This window comes from Arachis hypogaea, chromosome 12, assembly GCF_003086295.3.
Source record: "Arachis hypogaea cultivar Tifrunner chromosome 12, arahy.Tifrunner.gnm2.J5K5, whole genome shotgun sequence".
In the NCBI taxonomy this organism is placed as follows: domain Eukaryota; kingdom Viridiplantae; phylum Streptophyta; class Magnoliopsida; order Fabales; family Fabaceae; genus Arachis; species Arachis hypogaea.
Window position 1 is genome coordinate 225,634 of NC_092047.1, and position 27,706 is coordinate 253,339.

At 36.4% G+C, this 27,706-nt stretch overlaps 1 protein-coding gene and 1 long non-coding RNA gene across 3 annotated transcripts; one reads left to right on the forward strand and one right to left on the reverse strand.

The window, feature by feature from the left end:
* The first annotated feature begins 18,143 nt into the window (after window positions 1–18,143).
* LOC140176923 (uncharacterized) lies at window positions 18,144–19,646 on the forward strand. Its single transcript, XR_011868167.1, has 2 exons — window positions 18,144–18,282; window positions 19,184–19,646. It is a non-coding gene; the product is annotated as an uncharacterized lncRNA (long non-coding RNA).
* A 3,924-nt stretch (window positions 19,647–23,570) lies between these two features.
* On the reverse strand, window positions 23,571–27,670 carry LOC112726195 (uncharacterized). Of its 2 annotated transcripts, none has more exons than XM_025775502.3 (7): window positions 27,362–27,670; window positions 26,547–26,655; window positions 26,112–26,456; window positions 25,834–25,880; window positions 25,396–25,458; window positions 25,137–25,269; window positions 23,571–24,039 (listed from the first exon to the last, which is right to left on the reverse strand). In XM_025775502.3, exons 2-7 carry the CDS (start codon window positions 26,623–26,625, stop codon window positions 24,023–24,025), a joined length of 684 nt encoding a protein of 227 aa, XP_025631287.1. In that variant the 5' UTR covers window positions 26,626–26,655; window positions 27,362–27,670; the 3' UTR covers window positions 23,571–24,022. The 2 variants fall into 2 exon arrangements, with proteins under 2 accessions (XP_025631287.1, XP_025631286.1); XM_025775501.3 differs by having other exon boundaries at window positions 26,547–26,665.
* Window positions 27,671–27,706: the final 36 nt, after the last annotated feature.

Genomic DNA, 27,706 nt, shown 5'->3' on the forward strand with positions numbered 1-27,706 from the left:
TATGATTTCAGGTATTTTCTGGCTGAAATTGAGGGATCTGAGCAAAAATCTGATTCAGGCTGAAAAAGGACTGCTGATGCTGTTGGATTCTGACCTCCCTGTACTCGAAATGGATTTTCTGGAGTTACAGAAGTCCAATTGGCACGCTCTCAATTGCGTTGGAAAGTAGACATCCAGGGATTTCCAGTAATATATAATAGTCCATACTTTTCTCGAAGATAAAGGACGTAAACTGGCGTTTAACGCCAGTTCCATGTTCCATTCTGGCGTAAAACGCCAGAAACACGTTACAAGTTGGAGTTAAACGCCCAAAACAGGTTACAACCTGGTGTTTAACTCCAGAAACAGCCCAGGCACGTGAAAAGCTCAAGTCTCAGCCCCAGCACACACCAAGTGGGCCCTGGAAGTGGATTTCTGCACTATCTATCTTAGTTTACTCATTTTCTGTAAACCTAGGTTACTAGTTTAGTATTTAAAACAACTTTTAGAGATTTATTTTGCACCTCATGACATTTTAGATCTGAACTTTGTATCTTTGACGGCATGAGTCTCTAAACTCCATTGTTGGGGGTGAGGAGCTCTGCTGTGTCTCGATGAATTAATGTAATTACCTCTGTTTTCCATTCAAACACGCTTGTTTCTATCTAAGATATTTATTCGTACTTAACCGTGATGAATGTGATGATCCGTGACACTCATCACTATTCTCAACCTATGAACGCGTGCCTGACAACCACTTCCGTTCTACCTTAGATTGAATGAGTATCTCTTGGGTTCCTGGCTCGCAAGTCTGATTGCCTCTCCTGATAACAGAGCATTCAGATCCGTGAGATCAGAATCTTCGTGGTATAAGCTAGAATCTATTAGCAGCATGCTTGAGATCTGGAAAGTCTAAACCTTGTCTGTGGTATTCCGAGTAGGATCCAGGAAGGGATGACTGTGACGAGCTTTAAACTTACGAGTGCTGGGTGCAGTGACAGACGCAAAAAGATCGATGGATCTTATTCCAACACAAGTGAGAACCGACATATGATTAGCCATGTACATGGACCTTTTTCACTGAGAGGACGGATGGTAGCCATTGACAACGGTAATCCACCAATATACAGCTTGCCATGGAAGAAGCCTTGCGTGCGTGAAGAAGATGACAGTAGGAAAGCAGAGATTCAGAAGGCAAAGCATCTGCAAAACTCCAACATATTCTCCATTACTGCATAACAAGTATTTATTTCAGGCTCTTTTGTTCATTTGCAAGTCAAACTGATAATTATAATTGATATCCTGACTAAGAGTTACAAGTATTTATTTCTTGGACGACCCAGTGCACTTGCTGGTTAGTTGTGCGAAGTTGTGAAGAATTGTGATTTCCAATTTCGTGCACCAAGTTTTTGGCGCCATTGCCGGGGATTGTTCGAGTTTGAACAACTAACGGTTTATTTTGTTGCTTAGATTAGGAATAATTTATTTTGCTGTGTTTAGAGTCACTAGGATTGCATCTTATATTTTTCCTTTCAAAAAAAAATCCTTTAAAAATATTTTTTTTCCTTATTAATTTTTAATTTTTCTTTGAGTTTAGTTTCATATTTCAAGTTTGGTGTCCATTGCATATTTTTATTTTTCTTCATAATTTTTGAATTGCATGCTTTTTATTTTCCTTCAATTTTTCAAAAATACCTCTCTTTTGTTTAGTCCATGCATTTGTTGAATGTGTCTATGTTCTTGTGAATAGTTGCTCCTTTGAGTCTTTCTTTCTAAAATCTTTTCAAAAATTTATATATTAAATACCTTATTAAAATATGTTAAATTTGTAGCTCAATTGGCTAGAGCGTTGTGCCTATATTCTTGGTAATTGGGTATCTTCCTTTTAAAACTTTTTCAAAAATAATTTTTCTTTGATTAAATCTTGTGTCAATCTTTAAGTTTGGTGTTCTCTTGTCAATTTTTCCTTTATTTTTTGAAAATTTTATCTTGGTTTTCTAAAAATTTTCTTTGAGTCTTTGAATTTTTGTTCTTCGTGTTCTTGTGAATCTTCAAAGTGTTCTTGAGTCTTCTTTGTGTTTTGATCTTAAAATTTTTAAGCTTGGTGTTCCTTAGTGTTTTCCCTCCAAAATTTTTGAAAACAAGGAGCATTAGATCTAAAAATTTTAAGTTGTGTGTCTTTTGTGTATTTTTCTCTTTCATCATAAAATTCAAAAATAAAAAAAATATCTTCTCTAACTATTTTTAAGCAAAAATTTCGAAATTTTTCAAAAAAATTCAGATTTCAATTTCAAAATTTTATCTTATCATATCTTAGTTGTCAAGTTTTTAAAAATCATATCTTTTTCAAATATTTTCTCTTATTTATTTTCCTACAAGTATCTTCAATTTTAAGACATATCTTTTTCAAAACCTCCTAACCACTTTTTCTCTCTCTTCATTTTTCGAAAATCCTCACTCATTTTTCATTTATTTTATTTTATTTTATTTCATTTTTTTTATTTCCGTTTTCAAAAAAAATAAATAAATAAATTTAAAAATATATTTTTTAATAATACTATTTGAATCTCTAATTCACATCATCTCCCTTTCTCCATCATGGACCTAAGTGGAAATGAACAGTCCAGAAGGACTCTAGGATCATATGCTAATCCCACTACTGCTTCATATGGGAGTAGTATCTGTATACCCTCCATCGGAGTCAGTAGTTTTGAGTTGAATCCTCAGCTCATTATCATGGTGCAGCAAGATTGCCAGTATTCCGGTCTTCAACAGGAAGAACCTACTGAGTTTCTGGCACAGTTCTTACAAATTGCTGACACAATACGTGATAAGGAGGTAGATCAGGATGTCTATAGATTGTTACTGTTTCCTTTTGCTGTAAAAGATAAAGCTAAGAGGTGGTTAAATAACCAACCCACAGCAAGCATAAAGACATGGAAACAGCTGTCAGAAAAATTTCTGAATCAATATTTCCCTCCAAAACGGATGACACAGCTAAGGCTGGACATCCAAGGCTTTAAACAAAGAGATAATGAACCTCTCTATGATGCCTGGGAGAGATACAGAGAGATGCTAAGGAAATGCCCCTCTGAAATGTTTTCAAAGTGGGTGCAGTTAGACATCTTTTACTATGGGCTTACAGAAAAGGCTCAGATATCTCTAGACCACTCAGCTGGTGGATATATACACATGAGAAAGACAATTGAAGAGGCTCAAGAGCTCATTAATACAGTTGCCAGAAATCAGCATCTGTACTTAAGTAGTGAGTCTTCCATGAAAGAAGAGGCTAAAATAGTAACTGCTGAACTCAGTCCTGCAGAACAAGTTACTGAATTCAATCAGCAATTAGATTTTCTAACAAAACAGCTAGCCGAATTCAAGGAGATGCTACAAGACACAAGAATTGCTAATATGAATATGGAAGTACAGTTGAAGCAAACAAAATAGCAGTTATCAAAACAGATAACAGAAGAGTGCCAAGCAGTTCAATTAAGAAGTGGAAAAACATTAAATACCTCACTTCAAGGAAGCAGAAAGCCAAGAAATGAACAAACTGCTACCCAAAATCCCTCTGAGGACAATAAGAGCCCAGAGAGGAATAATTCTGGCGTTCAAAAGCCAGAAAAGGGTGAAAAGCTGGCGTTAAACGCCCAATGGAAGCTCAGATCTGGCGTTCAGATGCCAGAAACAGGTAAGGAGTTGGCGTCCAACGCCAATCCAGCTTCCAACCCTGGCATTCAAACGCCAGTGAGGGATCAGACACATACAAGTGCTGATAGCAACCCCTCTAAGAAGGCTTCTCTAACCACCTCTGTAGGAAATAAACCTGCAGCAACTAAGGCTGAGGAATACAAAGCCAAGATGCCTTATCCTCAGAAACTCCACCAAGCGGAGCAGGATAAGCAGTTTGCCCACTTTGCAGACTATCTCAGGACTCTTAAAATAAAGATTCCGTTTGCAAAGGCACTTGAGCAAATATTCTCTTATGCCAAGTTCATGAAAGAGATCTTGAGTCATAAGAAGGATTGGAGAGAAACTAAAAAAGTTTACCTCACTGAAGAATGCAGTGCAGTCATTCTGAAAAGCTTACCAGAGAAGCTTAAAGATCCTGGAAGCTTTATGATACCATGCACATTAGAGGGCACTTGTACCAAGACAGCTCTATGTGATCTTGGGGCAAGTATCAACCTAATACCTACATCCACTATCAGAAAGCTTGGCTTGACTGAGGAAGTCAAACCAACCTGGATCTGTCTTCAACTTGCTGATGGCTCCATTAAATATCCATCAGGTGTGATTGAGGACATGATTGTCACAGTTGGGCCATTTGCCTTTCCCACTGACTTTGTAGTGCTGGAAATGAAGGAGCACAAGAGTGCAACTCTCATTCTAGAAAGACCTTTCCTAGCAACTGGACGAACCCTCATTGATCTCCAAAAAGGGGAAGTAACCCTCAGAGTCAATGAGGATGAGTTCAGGCTGAATGCTGTTGAAGCAATGAAGCATCCAGACACATCAAATGACTACATGAGCGTTGATGTTATCGACTCCCTAGTAGAGGAGATCAACATGGTTGAGAGTCTCGAATCAGAGCTAGAGGATATCTTTAAAGATGTTCAGCCTGATTCGGAGGAACCAGAGGGAATAATAGAACCTCTGAAAATTCCTCAGGGAGAGGAGAAACCTCCTAAACCCGAGCTCAAACCATTACCACCATCCCTGAAATATGCATTTCTGGGAGAAGGCGACATTTTTCCTGTAATCATAAGCTCTGCTTTAAAGCCACAGGAAGAAGAAGCACTGATTCAGGTGTTGCGGACACACAAGACAGCTCTTGGGTGGTCCATAAGTGATCTTAAGGGCATTAGCCCAGCCAGATGCATGCACAAGATCCTATTGGAGGATAATGCTAAGCCAGTGGTTCAACCACAGAGGCGGCTAAATCCAGCCATGAAGGAGGTGGTGCAGAAAGAGGTCACTAAGCTACTAGAGGAAGGGATTATTTATCCCATTTCTGATATCCCCTGGGTAAGCCCTGTCCAAGTCGTCCCTAAGAAGGGTGGCATGACAGTGGTTCATAATGAAAAGAATGAATTGATTCCTACAAGAACAGTTACAGGGTGGCGTATTTGTATTGATTACAGAAGGCTCAATACAGCCACCAGGAAGGATCATTTTCCTTTACCATTAATAGACCAGATGCTAGAAAGACTAGCAGGTCATGATTACTACTGCTTTCTGGATGGCTATTCAGGTTACAACCAGATTGCAATAGATCCCTAGGATGAAGAGAAAACAGCATTCACATGTCCATCTGGAGTGTTTGCTTACAGAAGGATGCCATTTGGTCTGTGTAATGCACCTGCAACCTTTCAAAGGTGCATGCTCTCTATTTTCTCTGATATGGTGGAAAAGTTTCTGGAATTCTTCATGGATGACTTCTCAGTATTTGGAGACTCATTCAGCTCCTGTCTTGACCATCTAGCACTTGTTCTGAAAAGGTGCCAAGAGACTAACCTGGTTTTAAACTGGGAAAAATGTCACTTTATGGTAACTGAAGAAATTGTCCTTGGGCACAAAATTTCGAACAAAGGGATAGAGGTGGATCAAGCTAAGGTAGAGGTAATTGAAAAATTACCACCACCTACCAATGTTAAAGCAATCAGAAGCTTTCTGGGGCATGCAGGATTCTATAGGAGGTTTATAAAGGATTTTTCAAAAATTGCAAAACCTCTGAGTAATTTGCTAGCTGCTGACATGCCATTTATCTTTGATAAGGAGTGTCTGCAGGCGTTTGAGACTCTGAAAGCTAAGCTGGTCACAGCACCAGTCATCTCTACACCAGACTGGACATTACCATTCGAACTAATGTGTGATGCCAGTGACCATGCCATTGGTGCAGTGTTGGGACAAAGGCATGACAAGCTTCTGCACGTCATTTATTATGCCAGCCGTGTTCTAAATAACGCACAGAAGAACTACACTACCACAGAAAAGGAATTGCTTGCAGTGGTTTATGCCATTGACAAGTTTAGATCCTATTTAGTAGGATCAAAAGTGATTATGTACACTGACCATGCTGCTCTTAAATATCTACTCACAAAGCAGGATTCAAAACCCAGGCCCATAAGATGGGTGTTGCTTCTGCAAGAGTTTGATATAGAAATAAGAGACAGAAAAGGGACAGAGAACCAAGTAGCAGATCACCTGTCCCGAGTAGAATCAGTAGAAGGGGCGTCCTCCCTCTTACTGAGATCTCTGAAAACTTTTCGGATGAGCAACTCTTTGCCATCCAGGAAGTACCATGGTTTGCAGACATTGCAAACTATAAGGTTGCAAGGTTCATACCCAAGGAGTACAGCAGGCAGCAAACGAAAAAATTAATTTCTGATGCAAAGTACTACTTGTGGGATGAACCATATCTCTTTAAGAGATGCGCAGATGGAATAATCTGCAGATGTGTGCCTAGAGAAGAGGCGCAGAAGATCCTTTGGCACTGCCATGGATCACAATATGGAGGACATTTCAGAAGTGAGCGAACTGCCACAAAAGTCCTCCAATGTGGCTTCTACTGGCCTACCCTCTATAAAAACTCCCGAGAGTTTGTACGTAACTGTGACAATTGCCAGAGAGCTGGTAATCTGCCTCATGGTTACGCCATGCCTCAACAAGGGATCTTGGAGATTGAGTTGTTTGATGTATGGGGTATTGACTTTATGGGGCCTTTCCCACCATCATACTCAAATACCTATATTCTGGTAGCAGTGGATTATGTATCCAAATGGGTGGAGGCTATTGCAACACCCACTAATGATACTAAGATGGTGCTGAAGTTCCTCCAGAAACATATCTTCAGCAGGTTTGGTGTCCTAGAGCACTAATCAGTGATGGGGCACTCATTTCTGCAATAAACAGCTTTACTCTGCTATGGTCTGATATGGAGTTAGTCACAGGGTAGCAACTCCATATTATCCACAAACAAATGGGCAAGCTGAAGTCTCTAATAGAGAATTAAAAAGAATCCTGGAACGGACTATAATTGCCCAAAGAAAGGATTGGGCAAAGAGCTTTGATGATGCTCTATGGGCATACAGAACAGCATTCAAGACTCCGATAGGAACTTCTCCATACCAGCTTGTTTATGGTAAGGCCTGTCATCTGCCCGTGGAACTGGAGCATAAGGCCTACTGGGCAACCAGATTCCTAAACCTTAACGCCAAATTAGCTGGAGAGAAAAGATTGCTCCAGCTAAATAAGCTAGAGGAGTTCAGACTCAATGCTTTCGAAAATGCTAAGATTTATAAAGAGAAAGCAAAAAGGTGGCATGACAGAAAATTATCATCTAGAGTCTTTGAACCAGGACAGAAGGTCCTGCTATTTAACTCCAGGCTCAGGTTATTCCCTGGGAAATTAAAATCCCGGTGGAGGGGACCATATATGATTACAGGTGTGTCACCATATGGATATGTAGAGCTTCATGATATTGACTCTGACAAAAAGTTCATTGTTAATGGACAGAGAGTCAAGCATTATCTTGAAGGCAACATTGAGAAAGAATGCTCAAAACTGAGACTAGATTAAAGCTCAGTAAAGTCCAGCTAAAGACAATAAAGAAGCGCTTATTGGGAGGCAACCCAATTTTATTTATCTATGTTAAAATTCCATTGTTATTTTATGTTTTCTTTAGGTTGATGATCATGTGAAGTCACAAAAACAACTGCAAAAATTAAAGAAAATCAAAAACAGCATTAAAAACAGCATACCCTGGAGGATAAGCTTACTGGCGTTTAAATGCCAGTAAGAAGCATCAGACTGGCGTTTAACGCCAGAAAGGAGCATCAAGCTGGCGTTAAACGCCAGAAACAGGCTGCAAGCTGGCATTTAACGCCAGAAACAAGCAGCAGTCTGGCGTTAAACGCCAGGATTGCACTAAGAGGGCGTTTTACACGCCTAAATGGTGCAGGGATGAGAAATCCTTGACACCTCAGGATCTGTGGACCCCACAGGATCCCCACATACCTCACCATTCAAATTCAAACCATTTCCCTCCCAAACCCACCCATTCACACACCTCCATCTCCTCCACTTCTCCTTCTACTCCCTTCTTTCTTCTTTTGCTCGAGGACGAGCAAACCTTTTAAGTTTGGTGTGGAAAAAGCGTTGCTTTTTGTTTTTCCATAACCATTTATGGCACCTAAGGCCGGAGAAACCTCTAGAAAGAGGAAAGGGAAGGCAGTTGCTTCCACATCTGAGTCATGAGAGATGGAGAGGTTCATCTCAAGGGTCCATAGTTCAGTGGTAGAGCATTTGACTGTAGATCAAAGAGCCTTGAGGGAAGAGCAACAAAGGCAAGGAAGAGACATAGAGGAGCACCATTAGATCTTCAAGAGGAAGAACAAGCCGCCATCACTAAGGTGGACTCATTCCTTAACTTCCTTGTTCTTATTTTTCTATTTTTTTTATTTTCATACTTTATGTTTGTCTATGTTTTGTGTCTTTACTACATGATCATTATTGTCTAGTGTCTATGTCTTAAAGCTATGAATAACTCCATGAATCCTTCACCTCTCTTAAATGAAAAATGTTCTAAAAAACAAAAGAACAAGAAGTACATGAGTTTCGAATTCATCCTTGAAATTAGTTTAATTATATTGATGTGGTGACAATACTTTTTGTTTTCTGAATGAATGCTTGAACAGTGCATATTTTTTATATTGAATTTTATGAATGTTAAAATTGTTGGCTCTTGAAAGAATGATGAACAAGAGAAATGTTATTGATAATCTGAAAAATCATAAAATTGATTCTTGAAGCAAGAAAAAGCAGTGAATAACAAAAGCTTGCGAAAAAAATGGCGAAAAAAAAATATAAAAGAAAAAGAAAAAGCAAGCAGAAAAAGCCAATAGCCCTTAAAACCAAAAGGCAAGGGTAAAAAGGATCCAAGGCTTTGAGCATCAATGGATAGGAGGGCCCAAGGAAATAAATCCAGGCCTAAGCGGCTAAATCAAGCTGTCCCTAACCATGTGCTTGTGGCATGCAGGTCCAAGTGAAAAGCTTGAGACTGAGTGGTTAAAGTCGTGATCCAAAGCAAAAGAGTGTGCTTAAGAACTCTGGACACCTCTAATTGGGGACTTTAGCAAAGCTAAGTCACAATCTGAAAAGGTTCACCCAGTTATGTGTCTGTGGCATTTATGTATCCGGTGGTAATACTGGAAAACAAAGTGCTTAAGGCCACGACCAAGACTCATAAAGTAGCTGTGTTCAAGAATCAACATACTAAACTAGGAGAATCAATAACACTATCTGAATTCTGAGTTCCTATAGATGCCAATCATTCTAAACTTCAAAGGATAAAGTGAGATGCCAAAACTGTTTAGAAGCAAAAAGCTACTAGTCCCACTCATCTAATTAGAACTAAGCTTCATTGATATTTTGGAATTTATAGTATATTCTCTTCTTTTTATCCTATTTGATTTTCAGTTGCTTGGGGACAAGCAACCATTTAAGTTTGGTGTTGTGATGAGCGGATAATTTATACGCTTTTTGGCATTGTTTTTAGGTAGTTTTTAGTAGGTTCTAGCTACTTTTTAGTATGTTTTTATTAGTTTTCACGCAAAATTCACATTTCTGGACTTTACTATGAGTTTGTGTGTTTTTCTATGATTTCAGGTATTTTCTGGCTGAAATTGAGGGATCTGAGCAAAAATCTGATTCAGGCTGAAAAAGGACTGCTGATGCTGTTGGATTTTGACCTCCCTGCACTCGAAATAGATTTTCTGGAGCTACAGAAGTTCAATTGGTGCGCTCTCAATTGCGTTGGAAAGTAGACATCCAGGGCTTTCCAGCAATATATAATAGTCCATACTTTTCTTGAAGATAAACGACGTAAACTGGCATTTAATGCCAGTTCCATGTTCCATTCTGGCGTAAAACGCCAAAAACACGTTAAAAGTTGGAGTTAAACGCCCAAAACAGGTTACAACCTGGCGTTTAACTCCAGAAACAGCCTAGGCACGTGAAAAGCTCAAGTCTCAGCCCCAGCACACACCAAATGGGCCCCGAAAGTGGATTTCTACACTATCTATCTTAGTTTACTCATTTTCTGTAAACCTAGGTTACTACTTTAGTATTTAAAACAACTTTTAGAGATTTATTTTGCACCTCATGACATTTTAGATCTGAACTTTGTATATTTGACGGCATGAGTCTCTAAACTCCATTGTTGGGGGTGAAAAGCTCTGCTGTGTCTCGATGAATTAATGCAATTACCTATGTTTTCCATTCAAACGTGCTTGTTTCTATCTAAGATATTTATTTGTACTTAACCGTGATGAATGTGATGATCCGTGATACTCATCACTATTCTCAACCTATAAACGCGTGCCTGACAACCACTTCCGTTCTACCTTAGATTGAATGAGTATCTCTTGGGTTCGTGGCTCGCAAGTCTGATTGCCTCTCCTGACAACAGAGCATTCAGATCCGTGAGATCAGAATCTTCGTGGTATAAGCTAGAATCTATTGGCAGCATCCTTGAGATCCGAAAAGTCTAAACCTTGTCTGTGGTATTCCGGGTAGGATCCGGGAAGGGATGACTGTGACGAGCTTCAAACTTACGAGTGCTGGGCGTAGTGACAGACGCAAAAGGATCGATGGATCTTATTCCAACACAAGTGAGAACCGACAGATGATTAGCCATGTACATGGACCTTTTTCACTGAGAGGACGGATGGTAGCCATTGACAACAGTAATCCACCAACATACAGCTTGCCATGGAAGAAGCCTTGCGTGCATGAAGAAGATGACAGTAGGAAAGCAGAGATTTAGAAGGCAAAGCATCTCCAAAACTCCAACATATTCTCCATTACTGCATAACAAGTATTTATTTCAGGCTCTTTTGTTCATTTGCAAGTCAAACTGATCATTACAATTGATATCCTGAGTAAGAGTTACAAGATAACCATAGCTTGCTTCAAGCCAACAATCTTCGTGGGATCGACCCTTACTCACGTAAGGTATTACTTGGACGACCCAGTGCACTTGCTGGTTAGTTGTGCGAAGTTGTGAAGAATTGTGATTTACAATTTCGTGCACCAGTACCGCATACCACCAATATTTCACTCAATCTTTCATAGAAAATGGGAATGGTTTTAGCTTGAGTAATTCAGGGTTCATTCCATTGGTCTCTGCAGTGTCACAGAACTGCAGGAAGTCAGTGATGAACCTACTGTGGGTGTCCGTGAAACTGAAACTTCTACAATACTAAGGCAATCAGTTGTGGGTTGAGCTCAAAGCTGCTTGCTCTGATATGACGTATGGAGATACTTCTTCCATACAGGTCAAAAGTTGTTACAATGAAGTCACCAAGAACTTGTGTTGCATCTCCTCCATTGTTAGGTTCGCTGTCATGTCTGTATTTCTTGTTTCTTGTTCAAATAACTCTGTGAGGTTCCCTCTGGAGTATTGTGCTCTAATTTGTTGTAAGCTTCTCCTTAAAGTCCTCTCAAGTTCATGATCAAGATTAAAGATGGATTCTTTATCCCTGTTCCTAGTCATAAACAAGAAAAGAAGAAACCAAGGACAGAAAAGAATGGGAGCTCTATGTTCAAGAACAGAGGACTCCCTGTGAGATGTGAAAAAAGAAGAGGAAGAGAGAAGAATAAAGATAGAGGAAGGGGGAAGAATAATTCGAATAAATAGAAGTAGAGAGAAGAAGAATTAGAAATAGAAAAGATAAACAAGAATTAAAATAATTTTGTTTTTGTTGTATTTATTAATGCAATTCAAAAATAAAGGTTAATTAATCAAAAAGGAATTGAAAATTAGTTAATGAATTTTGAAAAAGAAGAGAGAGAAATAGAAGAAGGATTTTCAAAAATTAGGAGAGAGAAAAATTAGTTAGGAAGTTTTGAAAAAGAAGAGAGAGAAGATAAGTAACTAAAAGATTTGAAAACAAGATAAGATAGAAGATTAGAAAATATTTGAATTTAAAAATAATTGAAAAGTCAATAAGATAAGGTAAGAATTGAAAAGATTTGAAAAGTTTTTAAAATTAAAATTTAAAAGAAGATAAGATAGAAAAGGTTTTGAATTAAAAAGAAGATAATTTAGGTAAGAAAGATAAGATAAGGAAGTTAAGAAAAGATAAGTTTTAATTCAAAAAGATTTGAATTTAAAATTTGAAATTTAAAAATTAAATTTCAAATTTTGAATGTTGAAATTGAAATTTGAATTTTTGAAATTTGAATTTTAAATTTTAAATTTTGAAAAAGTCAATAAGATAAGATAAAGATTTAAAAAAGATTTGATTTTTGAAAAGGTTTAATTTTGAAATTTGGAATTTGAAATTTAAATTTTGAAATTTGAATTTTAAAATTTGAAATTGAGATAAGATAAGATAAGATTTTTTAATTTTAAATTTTAAATTTTGAATTTTTAAGAAAGATAAAAAGATAAGATAAGAATTGAAAAAGATATGATTTTTTTGAAAAGATTTGATTTTGAAATTTAAAACTAGGATAAGATAAGATAAAAATTTAAAATTAAAATCTGAATTTTTAATGAAAATTTCAAAAATTAATTAAAATAAAGATAGAAAAGATATTTTTTATTTTTGAATTTAATGAAGAAAGAGAAAAACAAGTAAAAGACACAAAACTTAAAATTTTTAGATTTAGAACCCTAAATTTTCGAAAATTTGAAGACAAACACCAAAAAGACACCAAACTTAAAATTTTTAAGATCAAAACAAAAAGAAAAACAAGAACACTTTGAAGATCAAGAAGAACACCAAGAACAAAACTCAAAAAATTCAAAAAACACAAGAACATGCAAAAGGCACCAAACTTAAAATTTTTGATAACCAAGAACAAAATTTTCAAAAATTTCAAATAAAAGATATAAGAAGACACCAAACTTAAAGATTGATATAAGATTTAAACAAAGAAACTATTTTTGAAATTTTTTTAGAAAGAAAGACTCAAAGAATTTTGAAAATTCAACAAAGAACATAAACAAAAGACTTAAACTAAAAACAAAGATTAAACAAAGAAAAGAAAAAAATTTGAAAATTTTTTTTATTTTTTCGAAAAAAAAAAGAATAAAATAAAATAAAAGACTCTAACAAAATTAAAGATAATACCTAATCTATGGAACAAGATAATCCGTCAGTTGTCTAAACTCGAACAATTTCCGGCAACAGCGCCAAAAACTTGGTGCATGAATCCCCACACTTTGTACAACTGTACCAGCAAGTGCACTGGGTTGTCTAAGTAATACCTGAGCGAGTCAGGGTCGATCCCACAAGGATTGTGGTTTGAAGCAAGTTATGGTTATCTTGTAGGTCTTAGTCAAGCGGATAGAAGAGTTGTTGGATTTATGAGATCTGAACTAGGTTGATATGTTTACAATGATAGTCTTAAATCTTAGATGGTTAAGGCTTGGAGTTGCTTTGTCCTTCTGGATTAACTCTGGTCTTACTGTCTTATTCAATTGTGAATGATTTCTTCTATGGCAGGTTGTATGTGATCAACGTCGTACGGCCGTGGTCGCCAATCTCCTCTGCTTCAGATCAAACACCGGGTCAACGGTCATCCAATCTGAATGAGGGTGAAGCTCCTGCAATTCATTCTCTTTGGTGATCCTACTCAAAATGTCACAGACAATGTCGAATCTTCCGGATCAGAGGATGCTGCGCCTTGGTTCTAGCCTCTACCACAGAGACCCTAATCTCCCCATACCTCGACTGAACTGGTGTCTTGAGAAGTCCCCAATGAAGTCGTAGATTAACCGTCTAAGAGATGTATAATCAAGCTAGTGATTCGATGCTTTCCAGTCACGTATTCCCACAAACCCAAGAAGAACACGGGTGGTTGTCAGGCATGTGGTCTTAGTATGAAGAACGAAGATAATTGTCACGGGTCATCCCGTTCATCATGTTGAAGAATGAATATACATCTTATAATTAAATCAAACACAGATTAAAGAGAAACAGTAATACTTTTATTAATTCATAGGACTCAGCAGGGCTCCTCCCCTCAACCTAGGAGGTTTAGAAACTCATACTGATAGGAAATACAGTGATAAATTTGAAATATGCTGGAAGAGATATAGATGTTCCCCGAATAGTATAAATCTAATCCCTTAAATAATAAACTAATGAGTAATGACTAAGGATTACATAAGAAGGATAAAACAGTCTTTTAGTGCTAAAATCCACTTTTGAGGCCCACTTGGTAAGTGTTTGGGCTGAGCCTTGATGAGATCCACATGCTATGAAGCCTCTAGGGGGTTGAAAGCTGGCCAGGGGGTCCTCTCTGGGTGTTTGGACGCTGGTCTCTTCTCCTTGGGCGCTAGACGCCTGGAAAGGGGCAGGACGCTGGCGTTGGACGCCAGTTTTGGGCCTTCTAATTTATACTTTTGTATAAACTATTATATATTTCTGGAAAGCTCTGAAAGTCAGCTTTCCATAGCCATTGAAAACGCTCCATTTGGACTTCTGTAACTCCAGAAAAGCTCTTTCGAGTGCAAGGAGGTCAGATCCGGACAGCATCTGCAGTGCTTTCTCTGTCTCTGAATCAGACTTTTGCTCCAACTCCTCAATTTCAGCCAGAAAATACCTAAAATTGCATAAAAACACACAAACTCAAAATAGAATCCAAAATGTGAATTTAACACTAAAACCTATAAAAACTTAATAGAAATTAAACAAAACATGTTAAAAACTATATGAAAATGATGCCAAAAAGCGTATATAATATCTGCTCATGAGGTGTCTTGAAATATACACTCTTTTCCTCCCTCCTTTAATTTTGATATAAGTACACTACTTACTTCTCCATGAATTTCTATTTCAGAACTTTTAGAGGCAAACAACTCTTTGGAACCGGTACCAACATACTAATTTTTTCGTATTCTATGGGTTTTTGCATGCGGTGATGTTACATTATTAACTTATCTAACTAAGTTTACCCAAGTTGGTCTAAAAGAGACACGTAAGAAGAAAAAAAATTCGGTTATACTTGATTACAAAAATTACTTGTTCGCATAGAATTGTTATATTTTATTTCACTTGATAAGTTATGGGATGGTTAATTTGTGTTTTAGTTTTACTCTCACTTAGTATGACTGCAGCTCATAACTCCATACTTGGTTTTCCCTGTTTAATTGCAATTTTACTCCCTCAATCTCAAATTAATTGTTGACTTCAACTCTGTTTATGGATACATCGGTTTTCTAATTTGCCAAAAGAGTGACAGTGATGATTAATTTGAAATGGAGGAAGTACTTGATGGTTAATGATATTGTGGTAGTTTGATCTTCGCTGTTGGTTTGTGTTGATTATTTATGTTAGAACGTTGGTTTCTTGTAATCTTGTTGATTATCTGTTATCGTTCTAATGAATACTTCATTGCTTTGTGATGAAATTGAACTTATTAAGTATTTCCCTAGCTGTAAAGGTGGAAAAGGATCAGTTATATGGATCATGTTAGAATATAATTAGGATCAATTAGCATTATTTAACATATCTGAATATTTATTATAGGATATTAAGCGCAGACGGAACTGCCACGAGAGAACGCAGACGGAACTACCGAAAGAGAGCGAAAACTATATCATTTCTTCGTGAGAATAGGTAAGCAGCGTGTAAGGGGTAAGATTTAAGAATAGAGAAGAATTAATTAATCAGAGAGAATTAAGAGGGAGAGAGATAATTCCATGAAAGGAATTCCAGAAAAGGAACTATATTCATTACCCAATTCATCCTTCCCTATTACATTTCTGTTATATCTATTTATAGTAAATCAATTACTAATGAATTGGGCCTTGGCCTATATTTTACTCATTACATTACATTCCCCTTAACGACAACCTTGCCCTCAAGGTTGTTGAAAAAAAAAAATTATAAACCCTAATTACAATTAATAAAAGTAACAATTAATCTTAAAGTAACATTTTTTTTTATTCCTATTCTACTGTCTAAAATAAAAAATTACCTCCAGGATCCCACTGTTTAAAAAAAACTAGGCCCTCCATCTTTTTAAAATATTTTTTGGTAGGCCTAAATCTATTTGTTGATGTGAATTGGACTCTTGTTGAGGTAAATTGGGCTTGGCACATTGGGAAAAGGCCCAACCCTTGAGGAAGGAACAGCTCCTCATTCTCTGCTTTCTCATTCTCGTTGCTGCTCTTGAGAAGAGAAGGCACCATTCCAAAACAGCCACCACTCATCTCTTGACCACTCTGCATCTCCGCCGTCTGCTTTGCCTGGGTAGGCTCCTGTGCTGCTGCTTGGTCCATCGCCACCCACGGAGACAACACCTCGTCCCGCTTCTTCTCTGTGCTGCCTCTATGCTCGCGGTCCCATGGAAAAACCGCCACCGTGAGTGGTGGTGGTTTGGCCACGATTGAGGGAACACAATGGAACAGAACGCCTCTTCTAACCTTCGCCGCTTCGTCAACTCGGGTCGTCGCGAGCTTTGCCTTCGCGGAGGCGCCGCTTGCTACCACCGCGTCGTTCGTCTTCCGTGGTCTTGGTTCTGGTGCGGGCTTTCTTGCAGCTGCTCCGCCTCTGACCACCGCGTCCGTAAACCTGCAAGGCGGCTTTGGTGTCGGTTCCCGATCCCATAGATCTGTGTCATCCACCTTCCCCTTCGCGACGGCGCCGTCCTCGGCGCCACTGTTGGCCTTGCTGAGCCTGCCGTCACTACTTCGAGCGGTTCTGTCGACGTGGACGTCGTCGTCCTCCGCAACGGGTGCTGTTTCCCTCCACGTACGATCGCTGGCGTTGAGAGGTCGCGGTCCGGCATTCAGGGAGGTCGTTTCTTGAATCTGAAGCTCCCTTCGCAGATCTGGAAGTGCTGTTGTTGATGCTGAAAACTGTTGTTGAGGTATTGAATTAGATAGTTGAATTCTTGAGGATGTAAAATCTGTATCCGCAGTCTGTAATTTCGCTTGATCTTGAGTTTGGATTGATGATTCTGCTTCTGAATTTCTGATTTTGTGTTCTGTTGATGATTTTTCTCTGGTGTCTACTGTGGAATTCTGGATTTGAATTTTTGCTTGAAATGCGGATTCTAGACTTTGATACAGTGATTGATAGGAAATTTTTGTTGATGAACTTTTCTGGATCTGGTGCTGAGATGATAATTTTGGCTTTGAAATTTCTGAAAATGGATTGCTCCAGCGTTCTTCATAATACTTTGCCAAATAAAATGCATCAGAAAGAGTTTTAGGATCATCAAAGATAATTTCTCTATGGATATAAGTTTCCAATCCATTGAGAAATGTCTTCAATATTTCAGTATCAGTCCAAATTACTCTTTGAACAGAAGACAAAAAAGCAGTAAAATATTCAGCTACACTTCCAATTTGCTCCATTGGAGGTGAGATCGCCAAACCACCATGAAAATAGAAAAATGGTGGTCAATGAAAGCACCAGCGTAAGGGGTAAGATTTAAGAATAGAGAAGAATTAATTAATCAGAGAGAATTAAGAGGGAGAGAGATAATTCCATGAAAGGAATTCCAGAAAAGGAACTATATTCATTACCCAATTCATCCTTCCCTATTACATTTCTGTTATATCTATTTATAGTAAATCAATTACTAATGAATTGGGCCTTGGCCTATATTTTACTCATTACACAGCGGATGACAATGGTGTTTGATCATTAATGCTAATTAATCCTAATTATATTCTAACAGATCAAACGATTCCATTGTTTCTTATCATGAATCATGTTTGAATTCACCCCACTAGGGGGAATTCTGATACTACAGAGTGACAATTTTTACATCTTGCCTTCTTCATTAGATTTTTCACTCCTACCATCCATGATGCACATACCTTTATGTAATTGTCGCCTTAATTTACAATGGCTTTGTGTTACGAGATGATTTACTGTAGGAGGATAAAGTGGAAGGATGTGCAGTGACTTATGAATAATGACAAACATAAACCATAGATGATGTGCCTTAACTACCTTAAATTGAAAATCGATGATGTTTTGGTTTCAGGTTTTTCATATGTCATCGTCTTTTATGTTGATGCAAAACTGAATCAGGATAAAATTTATGATGATACCTCAAAATACTTGACCATTTTCACACTGAGATCAAGGGAATTGCATTATGTGTATTGGGCAGTTGCTTAACCGTGTTCCATGTGTTATGTCTAGTCAGTTCTCTATCATTTAACTGTTTGGTTTCGAAGTCTAAAGTTCAAATTATGTTTCTCTTGCGCATCTCTTTGATTCTTTGCAGTACTATCTCAACTGATCTGGATGGAGCGCCCTTTGGGTAAGCATTTCCTACTTTTATCTGGCTGAATTCAGGAAAATTGCTTTTTACCAAGTGATTTTGAAAAGGCTGAGATTGTCGATTTCTTGGAAAAGAATAGTTGTTATTTCATCTTTGCACAACTGCATACTATTCGTTGTATGCGGCCAATGAAAACGAAATGGCAAAATAAATGCTAATCTCAATTGCTATATTTCATCTTTGACCCAGAGAACACTACGTGTTCAAAAATTACTCTAACTGGATAGGTGTGTGAAAAAAAATGAAATTCTGGTTGAATATATTCATGTAGGTGTTGCCGCTATGGTTTTCCATTAGTTGATCTTGGTCATTTTGTTCTTCAAATTTTCAGTCTTCCTTCATGCTAGGTTTTTCTCTTTGGTTGTTTTCCACCTCCAGACTAGTTGAACATGATGTTTCGGGCGAAAATAAAATTAACATTACGTCTAGTGGCCAACTAATGATGTAGCAATATCTATGGATCTTAGTCCTTCTGTATAAATTTTTCATTGAATCTCCAGCTTGTGGATTATTTCTTCAAAAGGAAAAGCAAAAGAATGACATTATAATGGACAATGCTACCCTTTTTACTCATATACTTCTTTCCTATCAATTATAAGAGATAATGTGAACCACACTATATAAATTGATGCAGATTTTTACAAAAATATCCTTCATATAGGTGCAAGGTCTGGTTTCTGAAGAACATTTGTGGTCATATTTAAAAGTCTGTAGTTCATTGATTTGTAAATGCCAACTTGTTTTCTTGTGCTCTTGTATAATACGTTATGTTCAAAGTTTTAAACAACTTTATTTGAGGAAAGGGAAAATCATAAAGAAATTTTGTGCTTCCTTTGATGATAAGTAACATGGATTTTGATAGCTGTCTCTTGTGTTTCAGCTTAAATTGGTTGATGATTCCGAGGAAGCCGAATTTGCAAGAATTTCCTTGTTTTCCAAGCACTGAGATGCAGGATAATACCTGAAAATCATTAAATTAGATTAGAATCCTATGTGTTTTATGTAGGATATTTGACTAGTTGCAAATTTTCAATGACCAGCTTTCTCCTCATTATATATTTGATTCTTGCTAAAAAAAACTTATTTCTGCTATTTTAATTTTGGTATTCTTTAACAGGTTGAACTGAGGGTCACAACTTTCAAGTCTTCAAATTAGAAATAGAAGATATATTTCTAATCGATTGGTATGGCGGTCCTAAACCTCTCAGTGTGGACGAGTACCTGCATCCCAAAATGTAGGTACTGCAGCAGAAATAATTTCCTTTAAATGGCAATGATATAACATGATAACCCCCCACCCTAAACAGTAACAAATGAATAAAAGTTTTATGCCATTTACGAAATTCTCATCTATGATTTCGTAATTAATTTTTATTCAATTCTGGTGGGTTATGTCATCCACAGGAACAGTTTTGGCTTCATTGTGTGAATGCTCTTCTAAGTCATTTCTATTTTGGGCTATCTGCAAATGCACATATTCATTGGAGCTATTGTAAATATAAGATAAGTTGTATATGTTGTTTCAAATCTTTGCATTCCTTCCCAAATACTCTTGTATTCTTGTACCATCGCTATATATCCCTTTGCCATTTGAGATGCTTCTCCAAGCATCGTAATGTTGAAGAGGAAACAGCGTAAGCTACTGCGGTTAACCCTCTACTTTTAGCTTTTTATATAGACAAGCAAATTGTGTATACTTGACCAGTGTGGCTATTAAATATGAACATATGTTGCAATGGTTCAGTGTGCCCTATTTTATTCGACCTCTTTTATGTTACCAGTATCATCTATGTATCAGTTGTCAGGTGAATGTTATGTATCAGTTACCTCAGGAGAATCTGATACGCTCATACGCACAACTTCTTTCTAATTTTTAATCATTATTTTTGTTTTTTAATTAAAAATTGCCTATGTAGATAAAAAATAAAGAATAAATGCACTAACCCGTTTAAGCTGTTGTTCTGGGAACTAAACTGAAAATCAGTTCGGTTAATTAGAAATCGATCACCAAATCATCGGTTCGATTCAAGATAAAAATCGTTTAGCAATGAACCGATCAAAAATTGAAAAAATCAATCTAACAATTAGTTAAGTTAAATTAGTCTTATTTTTTAACGGTTAATTGATTAAAAATAACAAAATTATTATTTTTAAATTATATATTTTATACATAAATATATTATTTTAAGTTTAATTGGTCCATATTTATTAAATTTATAAATAAGTTCTTATATTTTTTTTTTCAATTGGATCCTGAAGGTTGTTATATTTTTTTTTTTAATTGGATTCCGAAAGTTGTGTTTGTTTCTAGAGACGAAGACTGAGACTAGGCAATTAGTACTTAGGCAGCGTTTGTTTTAAGGTATTGAGACAAAGACTGAGAGATTCAGATTTGGTATCATGTTTGTTGGTTCAGAGACTGGTACTAAAATTTTTGTCTCTGTCCCTAAAATTTCAGTATTTCAGTACCTTCAAAAAGTATGGACACAGAGGACTAAAATTTTTAGAGATGGATACTGAAACTTTAGTAACATTTTATACCTAAAATATCCTCATTTCAATTAATTAATTCCAATTTTACCCTTTGTACAAATTAAATTAGAGCTTCATTCTTGTTTCAATTTATGTCTCCTACTTTGCACCAAACAGAATATTGAGATTTATTTCAATCTCTGTCTCTTAGTCTCTGTCTCTCAGTTTCAGTCTTTCTGTCTCTGTCTCTGCACTGAAATTTCTAAAAACAGACATTGAAACTTTACTAATATTTAATCTCGAAAATGCCCTCATTCAAAACGGTGGTTTCTGGGCAGTTCTGGCGGCCGAGTTTGATGATCACATGAAAACGGTAGAGACTCCTCCTTCCCTGCATTCCTGCCTTCCCAATAGTGCTCTCTCTCTCTCTCTGGCGTTGTCACTGCCTTCCTCTTCTTTTGACGAGCATCTCTCTCCTTTGTATTCTCTCTCCTGCTATGTGCGCACTCTCTCTCTCTCTCTTCGATTCTTCTCGAATCCTCTCCCCCTCTTCTTTGTCTTCTTCCAACAACCGTAGTAGTAATAGTGACTCCAATGGAATGGGTGTTCAAATCTAAACCGATCCAAATCAAACCGCTTATCCAATTCAAACCGAAACCAATTAAAACTGCATTAATTTGGATTTGATTGGATATTATTCTTGGCAAACCGCATGGATTGAATCGGATTCTAAATCTACCTCTTAAAACTAATTCAATCCAATCCAAACCACACAATGTGATATAATATAACTTTTTATTATTATATTTAAAATTTTACGTGTAATATGTTCAATTTGTTATACATTTTTATCTTATTCATGTATTATTATTATCGAGGTGAATACTAAATCGGTACCTGAAAGATTCTAGCACTGACAAGATGGTATCTGATTTTTGTTATTGACAAAATGGTCCCTAAGAGATTTTAAAATTTGACAAGCATGTCCCCAAGCTCACCGGAGCAAATCTTCAGCAAGCATAATGCTAACGTAGCCACTGTATTTTGGTGATCTGACAAACCACCCCCAAACCCCTAATCCCTTCCTCCCCAACGGACACTCACCCCTCCTTCTCCCTTCCTATCGCAGTCCTCCCTTCCACCTGGTGTCTCCCTTGAGGATGCTGCTAGTCTGCTAGTCTTCCTGAGGGGGGGCTGCGATGGGGAAGGAGAAGAAAGGGGGGCTGTGATTGGGAGGGGGGAGCAGGGAGTGTGGGAAGGATTAGTGTTTGGGAGTGATTTTCCAGTTCACCAAAATATGGTGGCCACGTCAGCATTGTACTTGTAGGAGATTTGCTCCGGCGAGTTCGGGGACACGCATATCAAATTTTAAAATCTTCTAGAGACCATTTTGTCAATAATGAAAGTCAGGTACCATTTTATCAGCACCAGAGTTTTTTGGATACCGATTTGGTATTTACCTCTATTATTATTATTATTATTATTATTATTATTATTATTATTATTATTATTATTATTATTATTATTATTTAATGAATATTTTATGAATTAAAAAAATTATTTATTTATTTTTACCAACTTATAAATTTTATTTCTATTATGTTATTGTTGATTTTTCGTTATACTATTGATATTCGTTATGTTGTTGTTGGTTATTTAAAATTTGATGTTGAAACTTATTATATTTAATTTTATTTACAAAACCGCAAATCTAATTCCATCCAAACTGCACCGCAAGTAAAATTAGTATTCGAATCAAGTGAATGTTTGACTCAAAACTTATCTAAACTGCACGAACACCCCTACCATTGGCGTCGTCTCTCCCTCCCCTCTTTTTTCTTTTTCCTTCCTTTTTTCTCTATCTTTTTGTTGTCTCTGCTCTCTCTTTCTTTGTTTCTTTTGTTTTCAATGTGTGGGATAACCGAATGAAAATTTTATTCTAATTTTAATTTTTTTTATTAGTAAAGATATTTTAGTAATTTTGTTTATTTCAATTTCTATATTTATCTTCAACTAAACAGGATCCTGACATATAACTTATTTTTATATACTTCCCACTAAATATAATACAGAGACTTTATCTTTGAGCGAAAAGTATGCCAATAGTCAGGCCATGGATTAAACACCAACTGCTTCAAGATAAAAAAAAACACCAACTATTTGCAACATAAGAAAAAATATTACGACGTAAACTCTATTAAACTCTAAAGTAGTCATTAAAATTGGCTGCTTGCATCGAAAAAAATCACCAAAATTTTAATTGCACTATAAAAATCTCTAAGATTAAAAAAATTGCACCACGTGGTTCCTATCCCCTCTCTGTCGAGTTACACATCATATCTTGAATAACTTGAATTAGACAAAACGACGTTACTTTAGTTTTGACGATAAATATTTGTTGAAATGATAATAATACAATTTTTTTAATCTTAAAGATATTTATAATGTATTTAAAATCTCAAAAACTTTTCCGGTGCAAACGAACAATCTTAAATGTATTTAATCCAAATTCTACATTGCAAACGTCGATAGGGTGAAAAAGGAGAAAGATTTATTGCACAATCAACTTACGTCTACCTTTTTATTTTCTTTTTTTATGGGATTGTATGCCGCTTGCTATTATTCTATTGCTTCTGCTATTACTTTCAAATTAAATACTACATGATGGTTTTCATAACAATATAAAACATCTATTAGCAAAGAGAATACACAATTCAAATTATTAAAATTTATAACACGAAGGGTTAACGAATGTCAATAGCCAATGGAATGCACGGAGGCTCAAACAAATTGAGTAGGCTGGGAGAAAAATCTAAGCATAAATTTAAAATGAGGTTGACGGATACAATCAATCATAGCTATCACTTACATACTCATTTTAAGTAGTTTGTACTACTCTTAACAGAATGAAACCAATCCTAACAACATATTTAGGAGAATAATTCTCATTACTGACTAAATAACTGAACCTCAATGTAACTATGTAATAATCTAACAATTATGCTTCCCCAAGTATAAACCAACACTGAATTTGAAACTATATGGTATAAGCAACTTTGTAGAATGGTCTAGCAACTGAAAACCAATACTTGCATTTCTTCGATCTAATTAGTCAATGGCATTCATCTAAAACTGTAGAACATTAAATGAAAAATGATGAACTAAGAGCCACCAAATTTACATGGCCATCCTCTAAGGAGATGAAGAGGATGGTACTGTTTGTGCGCATAATAGCTTTAGCAGGCATTTAATCTTCTTCTGACTCTGCAGATAATAATAGATATCATAACTAGAGTATTCTGGAAGATTCCAGGATTTTCATTCAGTGTGAAAGAACAAAAACAAAATCAAGGGTTGAATTTACGCAAAGTCAACCCCAAAATTGACAATGCTCAAACACAGCTTGATAATATTTAGCTCAACTCATGGTTTGACTGATTTATTATCGAGCTTAATCTTATTATGGAATCTTGATGCACGAGTAAAATTTCAAAGACCATTTTAAACATTAACCCTTAGATATTAATTAAGCTTTTGGCTATAAGTACATACTTATTTTCAACATATTTAATCTACAAGACACATTATGCAAATAATTGAGATATTATATATTATTATTGATAATATATAATGATATAGGTGATATTATGCCAAGGTCTCAAGCATCTACATATCTATGTGAACCGATAAATGAATATACAACCCTGCTCATGGAACATAGCAAAGTTAAGTTTGACTCATTTAATAAATGAGCTCAAATTTTTAGCTCAAGCTCAGTAGCTCACCGGCTCAGGAGCTTAGCTTATAAAGTAAGTAACAAATTGAGCTAAAAATAGCTCACATGCTATTAGGAACAAGGTAAACTACCAAAATTGCACCAAAAAACTCATATCGCTATGAAAAATAACCAAATAAGATTTCTATGAATGACAAAGAAGTCTCAAAAGATTTAAAAACGTGACAAAATTAACAAAAATATCATATTTTTTTTACATAAATGATAAAGGAATTTTGTATTTAGCAAACAACTTGTGCATTTTATTTTAACTATGACAAAGTCTCCTTTTTCTAATAATACTTACAAAAAATCGCATCGAAATCTAATATCTAAAGTATTTTATGAAAAAATATAACTAATATCCAGTTAGTTTTCTCACTTTTTAAATCTCTTGGAGCTTATTTGTTATCTTTCCAGGTTATTTTTATTAGTGGCATAAACTTTCGAGTACCATCTTGGAAGTTTATGTTTGGGAAAGTATGCAGATGTTAAACAAAAAGAGTTGTCGCCTTCTCTTAATGCAACAAGGAAACTAAATGAACAAGATATAGCATTAGTTTCAAATAGAACATTTGCTTCATACCATATATAGCTTCCATGTTATTTTCCTTGTAAACACCAAGAGGTGATCCATGGACAGAGAGAAGCATCTCGCCAGGTTTCGGCAGCCTAAGGGTTTTGGGTGTCATCCCAACAGACAAGCGCTGACTACTCACCTGCAAAAGGCAACAAAGCCAAATCAATCACAGCTGTTTAAAAAATAGCCTCAGCAATGAATACTAGAGTTCATAAAGTCATCCATAAAAAACATAAGGTAAAAAATAAAGGGAGAAAATACAGACATTGGGAGTCTGAAGACCTTCTTGACTTGTGAGAGTCTGAGCTTCACATGGCTCCTCAAAAACCTATGTAACAGACATTCAATCAATTCATATTATCACAATACATTGCAATCACTAATTAGTTGTTATTTGCAAGCTGTTTAAGTTAGTCATAATAGATTTAGCAGCATATGCAAAGAAACTAGTAATAGAGGTAAGTTCTCTTCCATCTGTACATGAAACAATCCTAAATGAATAGCAACATTTCTCATTCAAATCAATTCATGGATGTTTCAGCACATGATGGAAATGAGAATGGAAGTGCTATATTAATGCTGCTCTTACACAGCTACCCCAATTTTATGTCGCATCAAGTCCTGCGTAAGTGACCCAAACAAGCCAGCTAGGATGTTACAAAATACAATTAATCAAAGTGCATAGAGAAGATAGAGAACATACAAAGTCCTTAAAATGAAGATTTTCATCACTAAGAAATCCTGTTCTCCCTGCCAACAAAGAAGTAAACTAATAGGTATCAACTACAATCTATGCCAAAATGTATAAGAACTATAATATCTATAGTAAAATCGTTCAAAATTGAAGGAAGCCAAACAATTTAAGGGGCATAGAACAATAGTATGTTTCGTATCACACATTTCCATTTTTTTTAATTCAATTTAAGAAACTTTAATTCAGATATGAAATGAGTTAAATCGAAAGAGAAAACTAAACATTACCAGTATTGCTAGAGTATTCAAAACCACCAAACTGAGGAACCGAAGAAGGACATTCCGAAGGAAAAGCAATCGAAAGTCTCTGGAACAGAGAAGCGTGCAAATCTCTTCCTACACCACCACAGGTCGTGGACATTTTGCTCCCTCCCTCTTTCCACTTCACATCGAATTTCCCATTCCCTTCATCTTTCACAATTGAGAGATTCGGTAAGGTTTCTTCGAAGACCTGCAGCATTGGCTTCCGGAGCTGTTCCTCACTGAAACACGACCGAACCAAACGAAGTTCCATCAACAATCGTTCGATGTCAACATCACGAACCACCCTAATTGCACTGATTTGACGCTCCACTGCCACAAACACACAGGTAGAGTTTTAATGAAAATAAATAGTGAAAACTTTATGCTGATCAAGAAATTTGTTATTTGATCTTGCTGTACCTTCGATTTCAAGCTCCTTGAATTGAGGTTTCTGCGTTTGGGTTTTAAGTTCCTTCAATTGAGTTGACTGTTTGACCATTTTCTTTGATATACGCCTTGGAAATTTTGCCTTTAATATACTAAAAATAATATAGTAAGAAAAAATGGCTACAATCTACAATCATAGTTATCAGCATAGTTGTAAAAACCGAACCGATGATCGAATCGGTCAGGTTACTGGTTCACTGGTTCAACCGATAAACCGCTGGTTGAACTGATAAAACCGGTTTCACATAAATAAAAAATATAAAATACTAAAAATAGTCATAAACTTAATAAATTCAAAATACATATTGTTAGTTCTTCCCCAACATTTTAAAAACAACCAAATTTCAAAGTCTAAATATAACTAATACAAAGATAAACATTCAAAATACATATTGTTAGTTGCCTTAATTCCTATTTTAAAACAATAGCAATCCTAAATTTCCTAATTCCTATTCCAGTATTCCCTATTCAGCAAGACAGCAACCTTAAAGGCTTAAATAGTTAAATTCACAGCAATCTTAAATAGTTAAATTCACAGCACAAGCATATTCATCCTAGACAAGCATTAGTCAACAAGCAATCTTAAATAGTTAAATTCCCTATTCAGCAAGACAAGCATATTCATAAATCATAACAGAACAATATTAGATTAACATTATTCATAACAGATTCAAGCTTTCAAGTTTCAACAAGCATGTTCATCCCAGAAATTTCAACAAGCATAAATATGCATAACACTGTAACAGCAAGAAGTGCAGAACAGACTACAGAGGAGAACTGGAGCTAACCTGTTTGACAGAGCAGAAGAGCGAGGCAACGGCGAGATCGACGGCGCAGCAACGGCGAGGGCGACGGTGCGGCGACGGCGATGAGAGACAGCCGCGGGTCTGTCTCTGTCCTGTTCCTACTTCGTTGGTTCCTTCAGACTTCAGAGTTCTGACCGGCGGTGAGACGAAGAGGACGACGGCGGGCGGCTGGCGGCGGTGGCTGGGTGAGTGACGTAGAATGAGGTGAGGCGGAGAGGGTTAGCAGTTCGCACATTAGGGTTGGGGGGAGGGGAAAAGTGGAACTGGGGTTGGGGTTTGGGGCTGGGGTCCGTAATTACGAGGACCTTTCTTTTTTTAATTTCTTTT